Raw genomic sequence first — 19,386 nt, 5'->3', positions numbered from 1 at the left:
TATTTTATTTACCGTTTTAATCTTCTTTCGTTTAGGCATCTTCCCTATTTCATACATTTTACGAGCAACTGTTTATCGTTAAATTTCTGAAATCATTTCAGTGCAGATTGTTAATATGTTTTCTGATGTTTTGTCGTTTGAAGCTTGAACTGCGTACAATAATACTATTTCTAAAAATCTCGCTGATCTTTCGTTCTTGGGATAGAAGCCTACACACGTCACCGCACAGACGAGGCCAAAGCCCTCACAAAAGTATATGGATATGTGTAATCAATAGAGAGCGAGTATGTTAGAATTAGATTTAGAGTGGTTTCAGTGGCAATTGGAAACTGGAAAATACTGGGTTTTGTCTTCCTTTTTTTTTCTTCTTTTATCCAACCGGTCGGTGAAAAGACTTTGTGGAATCATAACGGTGTATTTACAGAAGCATCATCGCATCATTGACATGTAAAGCGCCAGACAGCCTTTGTCACACAACCACTTCCCCCGCCCACCTACAGCACCGGCACCATCCACCCTCACAATGTCGACAGAACTCCACCAGAAGGGAGTTTAACACAGACTGGCAAATGTGGTGAGCGTCCGGCAGCATAAAGATTGCTACTTGGCGAGGCGTGACCACGCATGGAGTGATACGACGCCGACAGCTCCCGAGAAACGGTCGGTTCTGCATGTTGCTAGCCAAACGGTCTCTGCCAGCATCGCGGGCTGATTGATTCTCGGCTGAAGTTGCTCGCCTCGGGAAATGGAGACGAGAATCGTAATTGTTATTAATTTCTGATTGATTTGAATCTTCCTGTTGCAGTGTTCCCGCCTCTTGTTTCTCCGTGGCCGGAGGCAATGGTGGCGTGCCAAGCTTTGCGTGGCATAGAAACAGGCAGTGTAATAACAGAAAGTGTTGCAAGGTGAAGTGAAGTTGCTTGAATTGTAGTAGGAGAGGCCAGCGTTGTTCAATCGACAGTGATTGTACGTCTTCCGCAGTCGGCGCTGCCCTCGTGTACTCCAGCGCGCGGTATCAAGAGGTCGGCTAATTAGCCCAGCAATGGGAGAAATATTGGTTCTCTCCATGATGGGCTTTGGAGCGTGCGCCTGGCACGCGATACAGAAAACTACCCTCGTTTGCAGAGGTCTTTTACTTTACTGATCTTCTCTGCTGATTATTCATCTGGGAGCTACTGTATGGGGTAATTATTTTATCACAGAAATCATACCTGGCGTTCGTTAAACGAGCGCTTGCTTGAGAAAGTGTGTATGTGCGCGTGCAAGCGTGCACTTGTGAACCAGCATGGATGGCGCATATCTGATTGCTCTTCGGTGTTTATAAATGCACTTCACGAGTCATGCAAAAGAAAGCGTGCACGGGCGAGAGATTGAGGGAGGAGAAGGGGAAGAAAGAGAAGAAATAAATAAACCATTTGCAAAATTGACTATTCAAAATGAGAAAATAGCTAGACTTCGGAGAATTTGAATCTCGGGTACATTAAATTTGCTACCCTGTAATTAGTGAAAGATACTCTCAGAAATATGAAGTCCTCCATACGATTAGGTTGCTAGACTTATTATAGTTTCTCATGACTAATACCTACATCAACAGCGGTACAGCAGGTTTATGTTTCGAATGAGATAGGGAAACTGATAAAACAAAAACTGCTCGTGGCACTTAGAGACTTGTTAAAGGCAGCTGCAGAGGCAACCGCAAGCCGCGAGGTGCTTGCATTGATACTCATCTCGATAAGCAAAAGCTTGAGTTTAATTGCTGTACTTAGGCACAAAGTGAGAGCTTTCGTCGTAGAGCAGCCTCGCGCTTTACACGTATATGCTTTCTTGGAAAAAAACTACTTCCGGACAATGGGCCAAGCTATCTGTGTTCATAAATAGTACAGAAGAAAAGTTGGTTGGGATAGGAGTGTTAAAGAAAGTTTAGATAGTGCCGGTGATTATTAATGAAGGTCTTTTAACCTGTGCAGTAGCCACTAGAGAATTCCCGGTGTGCGATTCTTGTGGCTGTTTAACAAATTCTGTGACTAGTGGGCATTAAAGAGAGATACACATACTATGTAAAGAAGGAAAACAAGCAATGCGCGTGCAACTTTATCACAACAAAAGATGTTATATCATCTAATATCGAAATTACTTAGTTCCGAATACAGTTTGAACACAGAGTAAGTGTCACGTTTCGGTTCCGTTATCTTTTCTTATGAAGACATCAAAGTAAAAGCATCTGAACTACAAAGTACTCCTTTCTGCTAAAGGCACACTCAGCTGCACCTGTTTTGCAAAACAGATGAACTACCTCTGCATCTCTGGCGCTAAGTCTATGACTATTATCGTGAAGACTTTTTATTACATTATTTTGTTTTCCATTGTTTCTCGAGGACCAAACATGATAATTGCATTCGTATTTTATGCAGCTGTTCACACGCAAGCACGCAACGAAGACATGACTAATAGTACTTGTTTGATGTTCTTAGCACCGCATTTGTTCAGTGAATGATGTCTATACAAAAAATAAGACCTTCATCAAAATTAGAATATATCCACATGTAAAAATTGAAAATAGATTCGTACACGTAAAAAAAAGAAAATCGATATTTGAGCAAAAACACGTTTTCCTCCGGTTTTGACACGCTTTCCTAAATATGGGTAAAGTACAACAGTGGTTAGCACTAAATATGGGTAAAGTACAATAGTGGTTAGCACTAAATATGGGTAAAGTACAATAGTGGTTAGCACTAAATATGGGTAAAGTACAACAGTGGTTAGCACTCAAGCGGATTCTACAACGTTTGTGGTTCAATTCCTCATATGTAACAAAAATAACATTTCAATATTTCAAGCTCCTTCTTATGATCCGCCATCCACCAAGTGCTTTCTAAAGAGAATTAGCGCATCCAAACGACTTTCCACATCACTTAACTGGAGACAGGCCTACATGCTAAAAATGACTGGTACAGTGTTGGTTCAAAACACAAAACACAGTGCAGTGTAGCAAACTATTTTAAAGGGGAAGCATGTCTTCACCTTTCACACTTATTACAACTACAACTGTCTCATTTGAGCGTATCAAATACCTACATGAAATAGTATTTCGAGAACTGTATATTGTCAAGGATTGGTTGAAAGAAATTTCTGCAGATAAGTTTCAGAGTCCCGTCGACGAAAATTCTTGGTCTTGACAAAATCAGATAGTTCTTCAGACTACTGATAGCAAAGCGAAGTTACTGTCGTTGAGCTCTTTACTGTAGCTTGACGCTGGGTGGTGACAGCTACAATCAGACGCTTAGACTTACCTTCATTCGCCGATGTCTCATTAATTAAACTGACGATGGTACACAGCTTTGATTTAAGAAAAAGTTCAGCGTACGCACGTTGCCACTATAAGCTGCTAGTGTCATAATGATGACTGACGGGACAGGGTCAGATGATCAGCTCTGATAGCAGCGCTTAGGTCCGCTTCACCGACCCCTAACGCCGAAGCTGGGTACTGTGTCTATGGAAGCCATGTCACGCACTGCCGCGTCTGCACACGCCCGCTTCTTTGCACCATGCGCTGACCCACTTGTTCAGGTCTGTTACATCCGGCTGCCGCCAAACAAGCAACGGCAAAGATGAAGAACACGTAGGGCTGAGTGCACGCATAGTGTAGGTCGCTTTTACGAACAGATACAAAACGACTTCACTTTCCAGTTCCTTATGCCTTATCTTTATTTCAAGCTTTTACTCAGCCCACCTGTAAGGGAAGGTAAACGAAAAAATCTACGTGAGCACTTGCATATGTACCCTAAGGTTAACACGTCATCATTTTCCCATGACCGCTAATACATGAGCGGACTTCTGTACACCCGAACTTTGACGTATTCTTTATCCTACCCACCCACATACACACATGCAAATCAATTATGCAACAGAAAAGGAAGAAATGTAATCGCCGCGCAAATGTACGTTATGTTCGTCTTCGAAAGTGGTTTTTTTTTTTTCTTTTGTGCAAAGGTTGGACGGAGATAGTTTGACGTACAGACAGACGAAAGGACGGATAGAGCGTGAGAGAAAAATCTGCACATGGCGGGGGGATATAGGGATACTGATCATTTTACATACTGCAAAAGCTCTGCCTGGAGAGAAAATGAAGTATAGCCATGCTGTGAAAATTCGGAAGGCCGGTCGACTAACCCTGGATGTAAATGTCAACTTTTACCGCTGCCAATCCAGGGGCAAAACCTGCTGAGGTTTGACCTTAACTCTTTTCTCTGCAGACCTAGAGCGTTAAAAAAAATATTAAAAAAAACAAAACAAAACAAAAAAACCTGCAGGCAGAACTTGAATAAAACAAATCCCACAAATCTCTCGTACTGTGTTTAGTTGTCAGTCTGTGGTTTCGTGTTTCGACACTTAAAATGAAACAATCTTTAAAACTGTGTGCATTGTCTGAACAATTCACTGCCTGAATACTATATAGTTCACTCGTCCTTTTTCCACCACCTCCGCCTTACAAAACACGATCTTCAGCACAAACATTAATTTTTAAAAAATGGTTCATGCTTGCACCGTGTTTTCAATTGTTGACAAGAAACATTGTGCATCAAACGTTAAAGACTAGTTGGCTAGAGGTGGTTAAAAGGTGTGAGAGGATGTGAGCTGTAGAGGGACAAGTAAAAAGCCCTGCTTAAACTGGGAAAATATAAGCGCCATATAGCCTCAGTACAAGAAGACGAGAAGGGAACAAGAGAGGAGAGAATAAGAGAGAGAGAATAAGTATGTAATGTAAAACGGTAAAAGAAAGATAGGCGCGCCTAAACGGAGAGGATTATCGGAGACTGCAACCTCCCGCGACGGGCTGAGGTGATAGCGGCATACCAGCACCATCAATCCCGCTTCTATCACCTGTGCCGCCCGCTTATCGTTCGTGCAAAACGTAACAGCAACTGACGCCGCTGGCACCCGCTTTATTCGACTATCGGTTCTGCAGCTGCCAAATGCTCTAGATATTTTATTCTGAAAAATACCTGCTTTTCAATACAAAAGAGTAATGCTGTTTCAGCACATAAGAAATTTTGTGTGCAACGTTTCAAAAATAAAATAAAAAAAATAAAATGATAAAGTGGATGGGAAAAAGTTTAAATGTTTAGTTTTTCAACAACCAATTTTTAAAAATCCCTTTGTTTATGTTAAATGTATACTTTGTTTCTACGGAGTTGGACTCTTACACAAAACGTTTTTTAAGTTTTACATCTGACTATGACCTCGATAACATCATGTTGTGATACTAAATATCTGCTCCATAATTCTGCTGTTCATTACACGATAAACTTTGACTGTCCAAAGCGATGCCAGATCTGGTATCCTTCATCATGCTCAAACCTTGTTTCATCACGTCTCTGTAATATTTCCAAATTGATGCTATAGCTGGAGACACAAAAGGATTAACTTAAACCTATCTTCGTAGACCATGGCTCAAATATTGCATTGCATATACAGTTCTCTTTTTACACCTGGACTGTCCTGTAATAAGGTAAGTCGATATCAAAGAGAACCCAGAAGTATGAAATTGATTTTTGTGAGCTGATTTCCAGCATAAGCAACATGCGCTGGCAGGAAGAAGTAATATAATTTCCGAAGTTCTGACGTGCGAAAGAAAATCATTATTGGCGACCGCAATCCAGTGCCACGTCTGTGGCCTTAATTTCATCAAACCATATCAATTTTAAAATAATGGCAACACCGAGACGAACAAGGCGGGTAGCGGAACAACAGCTAGTCAAAGGAGGATTTTACACAAGTTGCTCCCATTCACTTCAGACCGGAAGCTCATTATTTAACGGCTTACAATTGGCTGATGCATGGTTTTTCTGTTGTCCTTTGGGATGTGGAATCTGTGAATGAGTACGTTTCTGATTGCCTTGATCGGATAATTGGAAGGGAATGTGCTTCCACGGGGAAGAATATTGGTGAAAGGCAAAGAAGTATGAACGGGGATTTATGTGCACGGACAGCCGACAAGGAAGGAGATTCGGTGAAGTTATTCGTTTCTGTTGCACCATCTTTCTTCTTGACAGGCAAAAGCCCTCCTGGACATTTATCTTCATAATTAAGCCTGCTTCATTTTGTCATAGTGTTGCTAATCTTGTATAGTTTGTTTACCTAGACGTTTGTTGACTCCTATCTGCTGCTCTAGGTGTTTGCATCTATAAGCCGATGTGTGTGTGTGTTCCAGTAACGTTTCTTTGTAATGGATAGCAGTGTACAGGGGCTTAAGGGTTCCTGTCTTTGCTTGAGGTGTTTAGCCCCTTGTTTTCCAACTGCTTAGTTTACACAAGTAATAGATGTATACTTTGAATTAAATTTACGTTTAATGTCCAGCTGTTGCGGACACTAAGAATAACTAGCCATTTATTTTAAGGATCAGATGAGAATGTATATCACTTGAATCAATGTATATCTAAATGTATTTTAGTAGTATTGATAGTATTTAGTGCAATTTATACTTGTTTGGTTTGTCGATAATTATTACCTTTTTTTTCTGAAACACGTATTGCACGTTACCAAACTGGGCTCCGGGTGCATCCCACTACTTTTCGGCGACGATTACTTTTCTGATACAGGACAAGGGAGAGCACTCCCTCCTATTCAAGGAAGTATTTTGTACTTATAGCCTCCCCTAAAACTGATCGGCAAGAACGTTCTCTTTTAGATGAAGACATTTCATTTTCTTATTTTTAATTTGCTAATTATTTAATCAGTTTCAAACAATGGCAACAGACAACGCACAGAAATATATCTAATGAATGCGAACGACAACTTGGTAGCCTACGTTTAACCAAAAACCTAACGAGGCCGCTTCACTTCATGGTAACATCCATTGCAGATTTTTGTTTGTCCAGGTTGTCCAAGATCTCAGAGTAAACAGACATCATCTGTAATTTAAAAAAGTGTAATAATTTTTAACTAGCCAGGAAATTCATCAGAAAAAAATGGGAATTATTTTGCATGACTTATATCTCGTTTAGTAAACATATTTTACGCAAGTACTCATAGATTCTTTAGATAAAACACACAGATTCTTCATTTTCTTTACCCCTTGATCAAAACGTTTTATTTTGTTCGAAAGAGCAATATCATCCACTAGCTTGCATGATTTCATGCAAGATACAAAACAAAACAAAATCAGGTAACAGCATTAAAAAATATGTCAGTGCTGCTGGCGGTGGTTGCCAAGATAGCGGAGAGCAGAGGACTGGAAGCTCGCGAGGCTTCAGTGGGAGAGGGAAAATAGGTGTCTGCGCGTCAACGGCATCGAATATATCAAGGTTTATTCGTTATGACAGGCAACACAGCAGCAAAGGTATTTGCCTAACACATGGAAAAAATTTCATCGTCTGGCAGATTTGGATATTTTACTACAATATTCAGAACAAAGCTATTACACTCAATCGAAATACACGAAGAGAGTATTTTGTTCGGACCTTATGCAGTGACAGTAAAGAACCAACATGAACAACTGTTCTCCAGTTCGACGATTGTTAAGTTGATTGGTGTTAAGTTCAAAACTGACAAAGGGGCTCACGTTACTGTCATTTCAACACATTTCACGAAGTTGTTACCTCGTCTCAAATCCCTATAGACCAAGTATCGGAGAAGTACTGAAGTCCTGAGATTCTTCGTAGTGTAACCGTTCCCTGAAAATCTGCTTAGCAGAGCAGCAGTAGTCAGGGGTTACAGTACTGTTGGCAGTTTTGGCAAATGCAGCCCCAAGAAGTTGATCACGCCCAGCATCCACCTCAATGCGGTCGGATCTGGCATGGTGATTAACACTGTTTCTCGCTTCAACCTTTCCTTGTCTGGCGAAATCCATTTCTCTCTAGTTTGATGGCTCAGAAATTTAATCTCATGTTGCCTGAGCTAACCTTTCTCGCTTTCATGATGATATCATGGTCTTGCTCATTTTCATTGTACACGAGTATATCATCAAAACAGCAAATTATGCTGGACTTCAAGATAGTTTAAGGAAAGTTTTCATTATTCTCTGGAAGATATCTAGACCGAGGACTTGGCATTTGGTAGCCTCTTAAAAAGGTATTTCTTATTCTCCGCTGCTATAACGGGGTAGGGTTTAGCCATATAGGACTTACCACGTGGCCACGCGTTGGACTGGTCGGTTTTCTGAAAGAGTGGAGAACCAACAACTTCGACAAAGCAGCAAAAAACAGCAAGCGATGCAAAGGCAAGCAGCGGTACAAGAACTATTTTGACAAGCGTGCCAGGCAACATTGAATTGCATAAGTCAAACGGTGAGTCAGCGGGAAAGTCCGGCAGTCGTTCAGCGACAGTGATTATATTGTTATACATTGTGCAAACGTCAAAAGGTAAGTTTCGACGACGTAACAGACGCCATCTTAGTGGTCCAGAAATTTTAGGCTTGAGCAATGCAATACAATCCTAATCCCAGATCAGTTTAAAAATTACTTTTCCAGGTAAGTTCCAATGTTCCTGTGAACAGCGAAACACATAATAATGCGAATCAGCGAGCCAGTTCCAGTATTCAGGTCAGGCCCAAGGGCAATGCCAGCACTCTTAGTCAATGTCCAGACTCTAGTGATGATAGGCCCACTACAGATGTCAAAGACAGCGTTAGTCTAGTTAGCCAACAGGAATATATAATGCCAGTAGCAGTACAGCGCAGAGAATGTCTCGCTGCAGTTGATTTATCACCATGCTCGCTTGATATAAAGACTGATATCAAGACTCTTCGGAGAATCGAACATTGATCAGTAAAGTGTCTCCCCCACCTGCAGGATAATCTCAATAGAAGAGAGATGTAGTGATTGGCAAGCTATTGCGCCTTTTGATTCGCGGAAACGATCTGGGGCTTTTGTGGTGCGTCTATTTGCCTGATACAGCTTGTTTGGAACATTAAACGGTGTCAGAGTGTTTGACGGTTGAATGCAGCATGTTAAAACTGTTTTAAATGGATCTTCTACTTTCAGCCATAACATTTCCATCGTTTAATGTGAAATCTTAACTTTTCTTGTAAAAGCAGATTTATGAAGTCCATTCCTCTGATTCTGAACGTCGTTAAATGCATAAACCCCTGTGCGGCCCTAGCTGTGAAGTACAGAATCTTTCCCATTTAGGATAAGCAAAAGTTTGAGCCAAGATTATTTGAGACTTCGTGACGCCTACTCAGATTTTAATCTTTGGCAGCCCACATCTTCGAAGTCTTGAGCATGTGCCTGGCTTTGCACTCTGCTCTGCATCTCAAACTTCCTGCTGTCATAGCTGTAGAGGGATCTCGCCTCGAAAAAGTTGTCTCTTCACCTCAGTTTTGTAATGCTTTTAGGAGCTGACTCTTGTTTATCAGCTCTAACGATTGCTAAAAGGAAACTGCTTTCATTATGCAAGTTTCTTCCGTTCTCAACCCACCACTATCCGGCTCGATGCAGCTGCAAAAGAAATAGCTAAATAAATAAATGAAAAAGAAAAGAAGTACTGGCTCTTTTTTATCATTTCCTTATCCGAGATGTAGCTCTGATGCTTGACAACCATGATGTTGCTGTTTGATGCAGAAGTCAAGCAGTATGATATGTTTTTTCTGGCTTATCAAATCTTCATTTCAGATGAAAGAGTGAGATTGACAACTGCCTTGTATGTACATCAGCGGAGGAACGAGTGGGTCTGACATGCATCCAAAAGGAAACTATACTTGGAAACATGGCTCTCAAAGTCCTTACTTCAGGGTCATTCGAAATGGCACTGACGAGGTAGGAAAGTGTTAATTTATTTAGTAGTGTCCCATTGACGGTCGCTTGGTAATATGCTTCCCGAGCGTGTCGTCAACATAGTTTAGCTTTTTTGTTTTTTTCTTGATATTAATTTTTGTGTTTCTTTGTGGAGATTTACCATTTGTTTACGCTCGCTTCTGGACTTACTGCATTTTAACTTGCATGATCGCTCCTATTTAAAAAAAAATAAAAATTGTTTTAAGCTTACTTATGCTTTCTTTGCGCCATCATTCTGCCATGAAACAAAAAGAGAAGTAATATTTCAACCAAACCAGGGCAAGAGCACTCCGGCATTCGTGTCTGCTTTCGATGCATAGATGTACCTTTCCATGAAAAGGCAATTCAGGCACTTTTTATATACAGAAACTTCTAACAATGCCCTGCTCAAATCAAAGCTATGTGACATTTTCACGCTCACTTTTTTGTAACACCTTTACCGCCAAGATAGTTTTGTTGTCTCTCGATTCTTAAGCATTGAAATAATAGCAGATAAAGCCCCTCAAACAACGCCGGGCTAATGTCAAAATATTTCAGTCCCTCATTACTTCTAAAAAAGAAATAGCTGTACGATTTCTTTCTTTCTAGGTAACAATGTTTTCTGGGAAGGTATCAATAATTAATATGCAATACATTTATCTGACCATGTGGGCATTCCTGGTTTCAAGCTATGACAATTATTTAAAGTATCAAAATTATACCTGTCCTTCATAGTCGAGTCTGAGAGAACCCAGATGAGTCAGGAAACGCATACTCAAGACACACCACTGTTCTGCCTGTCTGTACTGGTCACTGCTGTAAAAAAGAGAAGGTATTCAAAGCTATAAAGGGCAAAAATGAAGAAAAAAGGTTAGAGTTCATTAGAATATTAATGTAATGATATAAAACTACACTACCAGGAGTCGATGGTTGGAGTAAAGCATCGTAGACCATATTACTCAGAATATTGTGGTTTTACGGTAAGACCTATCAAAGTCATGTCACACAATAATTGTCATCAGGACTATTTGTATTCCTGGACGTTACAAATCACTTGTAAGTCTTGTTCAAAGTGTTTATTATTGTTCAATAATTTTCCACAAACAACTTCGTATCAGTCAAGTTCTTCTTTACAATTAGGATGCTTAAAAATTCTTCAGTTAGGGATGTTGGCGATATGATGGATTAAAAAACAATACCGTAACTTTTTGTTCTTTTTCCTCTCTCTTCTCTCTTTTTCTTTTCTTCTTCTTTTTTTTTTTTTTTTTTTTTGCCATCAATTTTTTTTCCATTGCACAGATACACAACACATAACATACAGTATTTTAAATATAGAACAGACAACATATGCACATAACGTAATAGTCATTTAAGAGTACTTCCATCAGCCAAGCACGCCGTCCAAAAACAATGTATACACAATCTCTTATCAGTTCTTGTTCTAGTCCTAGAGTTTTGTGAAATATATCCCCACTTGTGCTCTTCTCTTCATTTAAAGCTGCTTTTTATACCTCGCAACACAACATTTTTACACAAGGTCATGTGACCTGTCATTTTTTAAAAACATTAAACAACATTCATTACGACATGAGAGTGAAACATTCATTATAGCATTCATCGTAATCTTTTTCAAGCTGTCAGTCATAGTGCACGACAGAAACAGTCCTTGCAGTCAAGTATTATGTTTGAAAATTACAGATTTTAAACAACAAAATACACTTAAACAAGTATATATATTCTTTTCACATCTCATAAGAATCAAGCACAGAAATCATAGCAGATGTCTTGGATCCTTGTGCCATAGGCTAACTGCATAACAATAATAATGTATCTAATATAAAGACTGTAGGTAATCACAGTCATTTATATATATATATAATTCATTATTTATGTCTAGATAACAAGTTTTTTTTAATAGGGTAGCCATTGTCTTGTGATTTGTTTTCCTGTATTTCTATACATGCATTAATTTTTTCATTTTAAATCTTTATTGTAAATTCAGAAGAAAGGTTGTAGCTGGAGTTGGTTTTATTAAATCTGCAATATTAGATGTATGCTTTTGCAAGCAGTAAAATGAAGTCGAATACAACATCTGTCTCAAAGTTATTATTGCGTCCAAATAGGACAAGATGTTTATTGATAGTTATCTCTGGAGAATTTTTACATTTGTTATACAGTTTTGTAAGTTTCTCTAAAATTCCTTAACATATTTACAGTTCCAAAATATATGCTGTATATTTTCTTTTTCACCTCTGCAAAGGTCAGACATCGTCCTCATCAGAATCTTAAAAAAAATTTTTAATCTTAATCTGAAGCTGCAGGTCAGAAAAAGCTGTAATTTTCAAATATATCTTTATACTATTCACTGACCAGTAGTGTCTGATGCCAGTATTCCAGGCCTTTGTCATAAGCCATATCGTCTCCATCTGAGGATACTCACCCTGACACACACACAGATATCGTATTGACAGACGGGATTGCACGCATGGCTGTTCATTCGCACACATGTAACACATTTATGCACATGTGCACAAAGAAAACAGAATAACACTAGATAATGTGTAAAATAAAACTAAAATTGTATAAATATAAAGCAGGAATCATCTAAATTTCTCTTAAGTGTAAGATCTCATACGTTACGATTTAAAATCTCGAGACAACATATTCTTGCCTTTACCTCGTGAAGGAGGCAAACGGGGGTAGTAAGACAGCAGAAGAAAGAGAAAAGAGACAAAGAGGAAATGAGAAATAGTGAGCGCTTTTGGTGAGGAGATAATTTTTCATTATGAATGATACGTTGCATGATATGCAAATCATCGCCTTTTTCGCTCATTTCAACAGTACCTCTGCACGCTTTTCGATCATGTCAGCTGCTTCCCTGAAGTAGGTGAACGCCTCATCTTCACTGTAGGAAAGACTGATCTGAATGAGGCTGTGGATGTCCTTGCTGTCACCAAAGCAAACGCCTTTCAAATTGTTAATGGACATGTTTTTTGTCAATATTTCTATTTTTCTGAAAAAATTGCTATAATCGCAATCTTGATGCGGATACATTTTATGTAGCAAATTTACTTGATAAATTCTTCTGCTCTGATTGGATATGCTAACTCTGAGAAAAACTCTCGGAAAGTCGTACAAAAAAAAAAAAAAAAAAAAAAAAAAAACGCCTTTAAGGACAACTGCTTTACCTTCCTTGGTTCATAAAATCACTCTGTTTTTAATTTACAGAAGCATTTCGGATTCGTGTGTCCGGATCTAAATTCCTCTTAGCTGTTGACTATACCTGATGATGACGATGAGGATGAAGATGACGATGACGATTACTTATATAGCGCCTTTCCAAAGATTTTTATCATACATAGAGAAAATCATCAAAATTCATGCACTCGCATTTGCACATGACAGACACACTCACTTCTACAACACACACTCATACAGACACACATTATACACCCTCATGGGAAAGAGAGAATCACAGTGAAGTCTTTGTTCTAGTGGTAAACTAAGAAGTTTTAGTGTCAGAAAAGGAGAAAAGTCTATAACAAATTCAGTCAAACCGTGGCTTTAAAAAATACACACATCTGTGTATTAGGGTGGTATAGTCATTTGCTCTCAAAGTATAGCAAAGCAAAACATTGTTGCAAGTTTAAAAAAATTTAAATGAATATAAATACACTCACCTGCACTGACCGAAGTCTGGATGCTGAGCTGTAAGGTGCAGGTGTACAGCCATCTTCAGGGCGCGAATGGCCAACCGGAAATGTCCTACAGGACGCTCCATCGCCAGGGCTGTTAAGAGAGAAGCAAGATACTGACTTAACCAGTGGAAACGTGTAGTTGATGAGCCCTATACTTCATTTTTATATTTAAGTAAATGCATTAGCAAAGCTCACGATAATATTCAAATGTAAAATTTTATTATGTGTAGTGTCATATTGATCTGGCAGCTATGTTTTATTGTATGCAAAATCGAAAAAAGTATTTTATAAACCTATTTTATATTTAAAAGCAATTTCTGCTTACCTGCAAGTGACTCAAATATTCTTGGCTCAGAGTTTGGAATTACTAGAGCTCTCTCCAGCACAGACTCTGCTCGGGGGTCAAAAAGCTTGACGAGAGCCTCAAACTCGTAAAGCAGAAGCAACACTTGTGATTCACCTAAATACATGTATTCATATATCTGTTCCTATTTCTAAACATCTTTATTAATAATTTAAGGATCAATTTTTTAATATATAATATAGAAGACATCCGTGAAAACAAAAATGGGTGGGCGAAAAAACAAAAGGAAAGAAAAGCAGACACCAGAGATAAGAATGTAAACTTTCTGCCGATTTAGAGACAAGAAAACAACGAAACGAGACACTAACTTTAAAAAATAAATTACAGTCGTTTTTCTCTTCAAGTGTATCACTTGATACCTAGCAGGGCTTCTGCTAAGGCTAAATTCTTTGGGGTCCCAGGGACCCCTTCTTCAGATTTTTAAGGGGTCCCTGTTCTTCGCCCAACTTTGAATGGGACCCCATCGACGAAAATTGAAGGGGTCCTCCGAACTTTTAATGCGTACTGTACGCAATTTTTTGCGTAAGCAGAAGCCCTGCCTAGGAAGATAAGGGAGGACTTTTACAGACATCATCGAGTTTGGATGTTAACGAAAGAAGCTTTACGTAAATGTCTAGTGCATAAATTAAAAAAAAATCATGCGACGAAGTAGATTAGGTCAAAATAGAAAATGTCTAATGAAACACCAAAAGAACTATTCAGAAAAAACTAAGGTTTTCACCGAAACACATTATTACACGTGTGACCACCTCACAAAACTACAGCTTACATATTCTTCCAAAAAATTGTTTCTGGCAAAAAAAAAACCACCACCACCAACCAGCCCACCACCACCACCCATCACCACCACCAACCAGCCCACCACCACCACCAACAACAACAACAGCAAAAAACTACCGTTTCTCCAGGTGGCTTCCAGTGAAACACTGTCGACAGAATTGCTTTCCGAAATATGAGCTAGGGCTTCTTCTAGCAGGCGCTTCTTAAAAAAAAAACATATGAAATTTCATGTGAATGAACGACTCGGCTCGGATTCTTTCCAGTCAATCGAGCAAGCAGTATGGAGGATATATCACTAAAAAACATCAGAAAATATCACTAAATTCTTAGTTCTAGAGCAAAAGATAGGTGACAATACATGAAGCTCTTATTGTCTATTTGATTTATTTCATAAAAAACATTTTTAGAAACATTGTTTGAAATATTTTAAAACAATTAAATGATAAGTGTTACAAGAAAAATACTTTACATACTGAGATATTAATATTATCTATCTGCTAACATCCTGACATTCACATTAATACAGCGTTAGTATGAATTATTGATAACTCGAGATTTCTCACGTTTGAAACGAAAATAACATGGCTAAAGTTTACATACGTGCAAGGGAAGCTAATTTATTCAACTGTGAATAAGAAATTAAGTTACCCGAGGAGAATGAAGCAAAAGCAGAACAAGGAGGAAGGGAGTGAGCGAGCGAGAGAGAGGTGGGGTGCTTGTTAGTCTTTTGTTCCGTGACATCTATGCTCTGTCTGTTTCAGCTCTGTCGACCGTCAGTCTTCAATAGCTTATAATCAGTTCCCCTGTAATCTGAACAATGCCACAAGAATTCAGAATTCAGTATAAAGACCATATCTTGGCGAGAGTCCGTGGATCGTGCCATCTGTATGCAAGCAGCAGTAGCCATCAGCAGACACGCTTTCTTGTGATCCAGAGTCTGCTTGTCAGTTTTGCATAACGGCATTAGCTGTCAATATAAAGAGTATTTGCGAAATTTTTCACATGTTATTTCTCCTCATTTTGTGCAGATGTATGGTTGTAGAATATATATTATCTTATCCCGATTTAAAGTAATCTGATCATCTCTATAACAAAATATTTCTTCTCACAGAATGTACAAAATGCATGCAGTTTCAGATCTTGTAATCTTTTTTTCGTCTCATGTGCTTTAGAAATATTAGATGACGGGTTACGTTTTTCAGCCAATAGTATGCATTTAAGCAGAGAGCAGCACTTACATTGTAACATACCAAAAAGAGGTCTTTCATGATACTTAGGTCTTTGTCATTCTTTAGTGCAAAATTCCAAGCTGGAACGAAACATGTTTGTTCAACATGAAACTATTGTTTTCAAACAAAAGCTTCTCAATGCTTCACGTACTCGATAGCACTTGAAAAAATGCACATCATTCATAAACTAGGAGAGAACTGTGTGATCCTAACTTGAAATGAGATTAGATATTCGTATTATAAGTCGTTTACGATTTATATGGATTAGATATGGAATATAACAAAGAATGCATAGATCTTACACAGATTATGCGACTCTAAAAAAAGGTTTTCAAACGGAATAGACTAAATTACATAAGAGGCAAGATCGTTATAGCAGTGGTGTCCACCAAAACTACTCGTTAAACTCTCTCATACACACACACACGCATGCACATTAAACTTTCAGATTATAGACGCCTACCACGTAGATTATGATAATGAAGATGATTAAACTTCAGAACAATAAGACCTTTCACTAAAGGATTAATCTGTTTTTTTTTTAATTATTTCGTAGCAAAACTGTTGCTTCGTAAAAATTAAGCAAACATGTCTTACACTTCTACATACCAACTTTCATGAACCATGCTGCCTCAGTTTCTAAGGTTTCTTTGCCCATATCCTCTGATCCTCTTAGCGCCAACAGAGAACTGTGGGCTATCATACACATTATTTCGTTCATCTCTTTCTGTTTTATGTTTCAACGAAATTTTTTCTACACATAATCAATTTTTTGAGACGATGAAATTTTGAACCACTTTTGATGAAATACGCGCTTCAACAAACAGCTGATAATATCAGCAAGTCGTCATACAGACAGCAAGACAAATGGATGAACGTACGGATGGATGGATGGATAGATAGACTGCATGATGAGTCACAGCCTATTAATAGTGCTTCTCATGCCGTACTGATCTTTCAAAATTAAAAAAAAAAAATTCTGTTGTAGATATGACACATTCTATGATTTCTTCCCCTTTCTGTCCTAATTCCCCACATGTGGGTAAGTACATAGACATTGTAACTGTTAATATCCATCACTTTCAACGTTGTGCATTCATGCGAGGGGAAGGCGGTAATCTTGTGAGCGCGCGTGCGTGTGTGTGTGTGTGCGTTTAGGGACTGATGACAAGACTAATTACGTACCAATTCGAAAATAAGAAAGCAGGTCAGTCCTGGACAAAAAAAAAAGAAAAATTAGTATACGTCCAGTATAGAACGGTTCATAATCTTGTAAACAAGACAGTATGTGCTGTTGTAAATCTACTTAAAAGCAATTTGTTTACTGACATAAAATACCGATCTTTATGTATACGGTAGTCTCTTAACTTGATCGCTAGACTCCCAGGTCCAAAACCGCGTGGTTTAAGACCCTTATGAAGAAGTGCCCATGCATTAACTACAGAGTACATTACATAAAATAGCGTGTTGAATTCAAATTAGGACACTTCATTCACTCCCAGCATCTCTCTCTATCTTTCTCTCTCCTTTTTCCTTACTGTGAGATGTTTTCAAATGAATGAGTGCGAGACTCATAACCCTACAATAAACTTGACACTAAAAGAAAACAAAATCTGAAGACTAATTAAAAACATTTTCGACCAGATCTTAGGTCCATCCCTAAGCCAGGACATATCTCTGGAAATGCTTATCTTTCTACAGATCTCTTGCCAGGACTATGAGGGTCGTTGAATCTGCCGTTTGGGAAAAGTGTGCACCTTTTGATGTGAACCAGCTTTTTTTTATTGGTAATGAAGTGTTGACGTAATAAAAATCAACCACGCGTAAAAAAATTTCATTTGTCTTAACTTCATATTCAAAATGGATTATGTTTATTTTTATGTGTTATTTCAAAAATGTCTGAAACACAACGTCATTATGAAATTGACAGGCCTACAAGGATATTGTCGTGATAGCGTTTTTTAAATTTCTTAAAAATATATTTCAAGCTCCTTAGCTTAAAACTGAGTAAGTTGCGGGCCCAATGAATACACGTATACCTAGTAATAAAACTAATAACATTAAGCATTTGTCACTGACCTTTCATCTGCCTCCATACAGGCTTCTGCTGTGCCGCAGCTGGTGAGCGTAAGTCTAATAAGGCAACGTGCTGCCTTGAGCGTTTGTCGCCTATCACTGTTCGTCTCCATGAGACTCTTCAAGACAATCTTCGCCAGCGATACATGCTTATGCTGGATTACAAAATTGTTAAAACTCTCTCTTTATTGTTTTGGCTAAATAAATAGTATAAAAAAACATAATGACTTTTCATAGACATCTACAGAAAAGTGCCTACCGTAGTTAGAATACAGTACCGCTGCAAAATAATGGATCGGAAACTTTTGTGACCTGCAGTGTCAGTCTTTAATCCGTAATGACTATTTCATTATTAAACATAATCTGCAGGCGGAGAACAAACTACCTAATGCCAACGCCAGTTCAAAGTACCTCGAGAGCCATTTGAGCAGCGAGAGACAATAGACTTTGGGAATGATCCTCACTGCCTGCTTCACAGTCCCTTGGTTCTTCCTGCTGTATGTTGATCATTGCTTGCAGAGGCTCCTAGCTGGTACAAAAGTTAGCATGTACCATGCTACAGAATGACTTATTGGCTATTTACTTCGATTTCTATCTTGCTTTAAACTATCCGAACGACAGTAACATATTCGTTATTAGCTCTCTGCCAGTTTGTTTTCTTGATTTTTTTGTCTACATATTTATCACATTTACTCCTTCAATCACCCGCGTGCTCTTACTCACTCAATTTCTTTAAACTCACACTGTACACTTTTGGGGCAACATATGAAATTGTACAAATTAGCGGTTTCTAGTTATGCAACAATCAGCAGTTTTTCAATATTTTTCGTCAATTTTTTTTCTTATTTCCTAGTAGCACCTAACTAATATTTTATAAGCTGTACCTGCTTCCATGTCGGCTTCCATGAGAGCTAGCTTATAAAACAGAAAGTTTGTGTGCGCAGACGCCCGGTCGACAGACTGCGCATCATTCAAAGCTTCTTTGGCCTGCAATACATATAGTTCCACTTGGCCATCTTCCCACTTTCATCGACGCTTTTAATTCTATACTAAAACCTTTGATTTTGTGTGACTGCAGTTTTTTTGTTCTTATTGTGGAGTTTGTATGATTGTAATATGATTTGGCACTATACAGCTAGTCTATACACTTTGAAGGCATATGCAGATATGCTTTCGCCAGCAACCTCAGACCTTATCTACAAATTTATCGCAGCATGCGTGTGATTATAAAGGATATTGACAGTCGTCTTTTAGGGGGACAATTTTTACATACCTCAATCACGGTAGGTGCATTAGTTTACTGTGTGTCAATGCTGTTCCCTCTGATCGAGGGAAGCGTTACTGCTGTCGTTCAAGTGGTTAGCAAATGACAACTCTTTTCTTAGAACTTTCCTGTCGTTACGCTATTCTAAGTCAAATTACAGTTTCAGTTTCAGATGAGGTAAGCTTACCTGTGGAAGCTGCTGCAGCTCCATGTGACAGCTAGC

The 19,386-nt window shown here is 38.6% G+C and overlaps 1 protein-coding gene across 7 annotated transcripts; it reads right to left on the bottom strand.

The window, feature by feature from the left end:
* Positions 1 to 2,226: 2,226 nt before the first annotated feature.
* LOC112567261 (testis-expressed protein 11-like) lies at positions 2,227 to 19,383 on the bottom strand. Of its 7 annotated transcripts, XR_003099780.1 has the most exons (17): positions 19,351 to 19,383; positions 18,784 to 18,886; positions 18,311 to 18,428; positions 17,903 to 18,054; positions 17,009 to 17,037; positions 16,433 to 16,519; positions 15,833 to 15,903; positions 15,445 to 15,561; positions 14,712 to 14,796; positions 13,776 to 13,910; positions 13,433 to 13,541; positions 12,597 to 12,699; positions 12,123 to 12,193; positions 10,475 to 10,568; positions 6,809 to 6,911; positions 4,099 to 4,255; positions 2,227 to 3,730 (listed from the first exon to the last, which is right to left on the bottom strand). XR_003099780.1 is itself a non-coding variant. In XM_025243885.1 (16 exons), the coding sequence occupies exons 3-15, from the start codon at positions 18,407 to 18,409 to the stop codon at positions 6,837 to 6,839; spliced, it is 1,227 nt and encodes a 408-aa protein (XP_025099670.1). In that variant the 5' UTR covers positions 18,410 to 18,428; positions 18,784 to 18,886; positions 19,351 to 19,383; the 3' UTR covers positions 2,227 to 3,730; positions 6,809 to 6,836. The 7 variants fall into 7 exon arrangements, 6 of the variants coding, with proteins under 6 accessions (XP_025099670.1, XP_025099669.1, XP_025099671.1 ...); XM_025243885.1 differs by lacking the exon at positions 4,099 to 4,255; XM_025243884.1 differs by lacking the exon at positions 2,227 to 3,730 and having other exon boundaries at positions 3,770 to 4,255.
* Between the last annotated feature and the right edge of the window lie 3 nt (positions 19,384 to 19,386).

Source organism: Pomacea canaliculata, linkage group LG6 (assembly GCF_003073045.1).
Source record: "Pomacea canaliculata isolate SZHN2017 linkage group LG6, ASM307304v1, whole genome shotgun sequence".
NCBI classification, from domain to species: domain Eukaryota; kingdom Metazoa; phylum Mollusca; class Gastropoda; order Architaenioglossa; family Ampullariidae; genus Pomacea; species Pomacea canaliculata.
The sequence above is the reverse complement of the archived record's forward strand: the minus strand, read 5'-3'. Positions and strand labels throughout refer to the sequence as shown.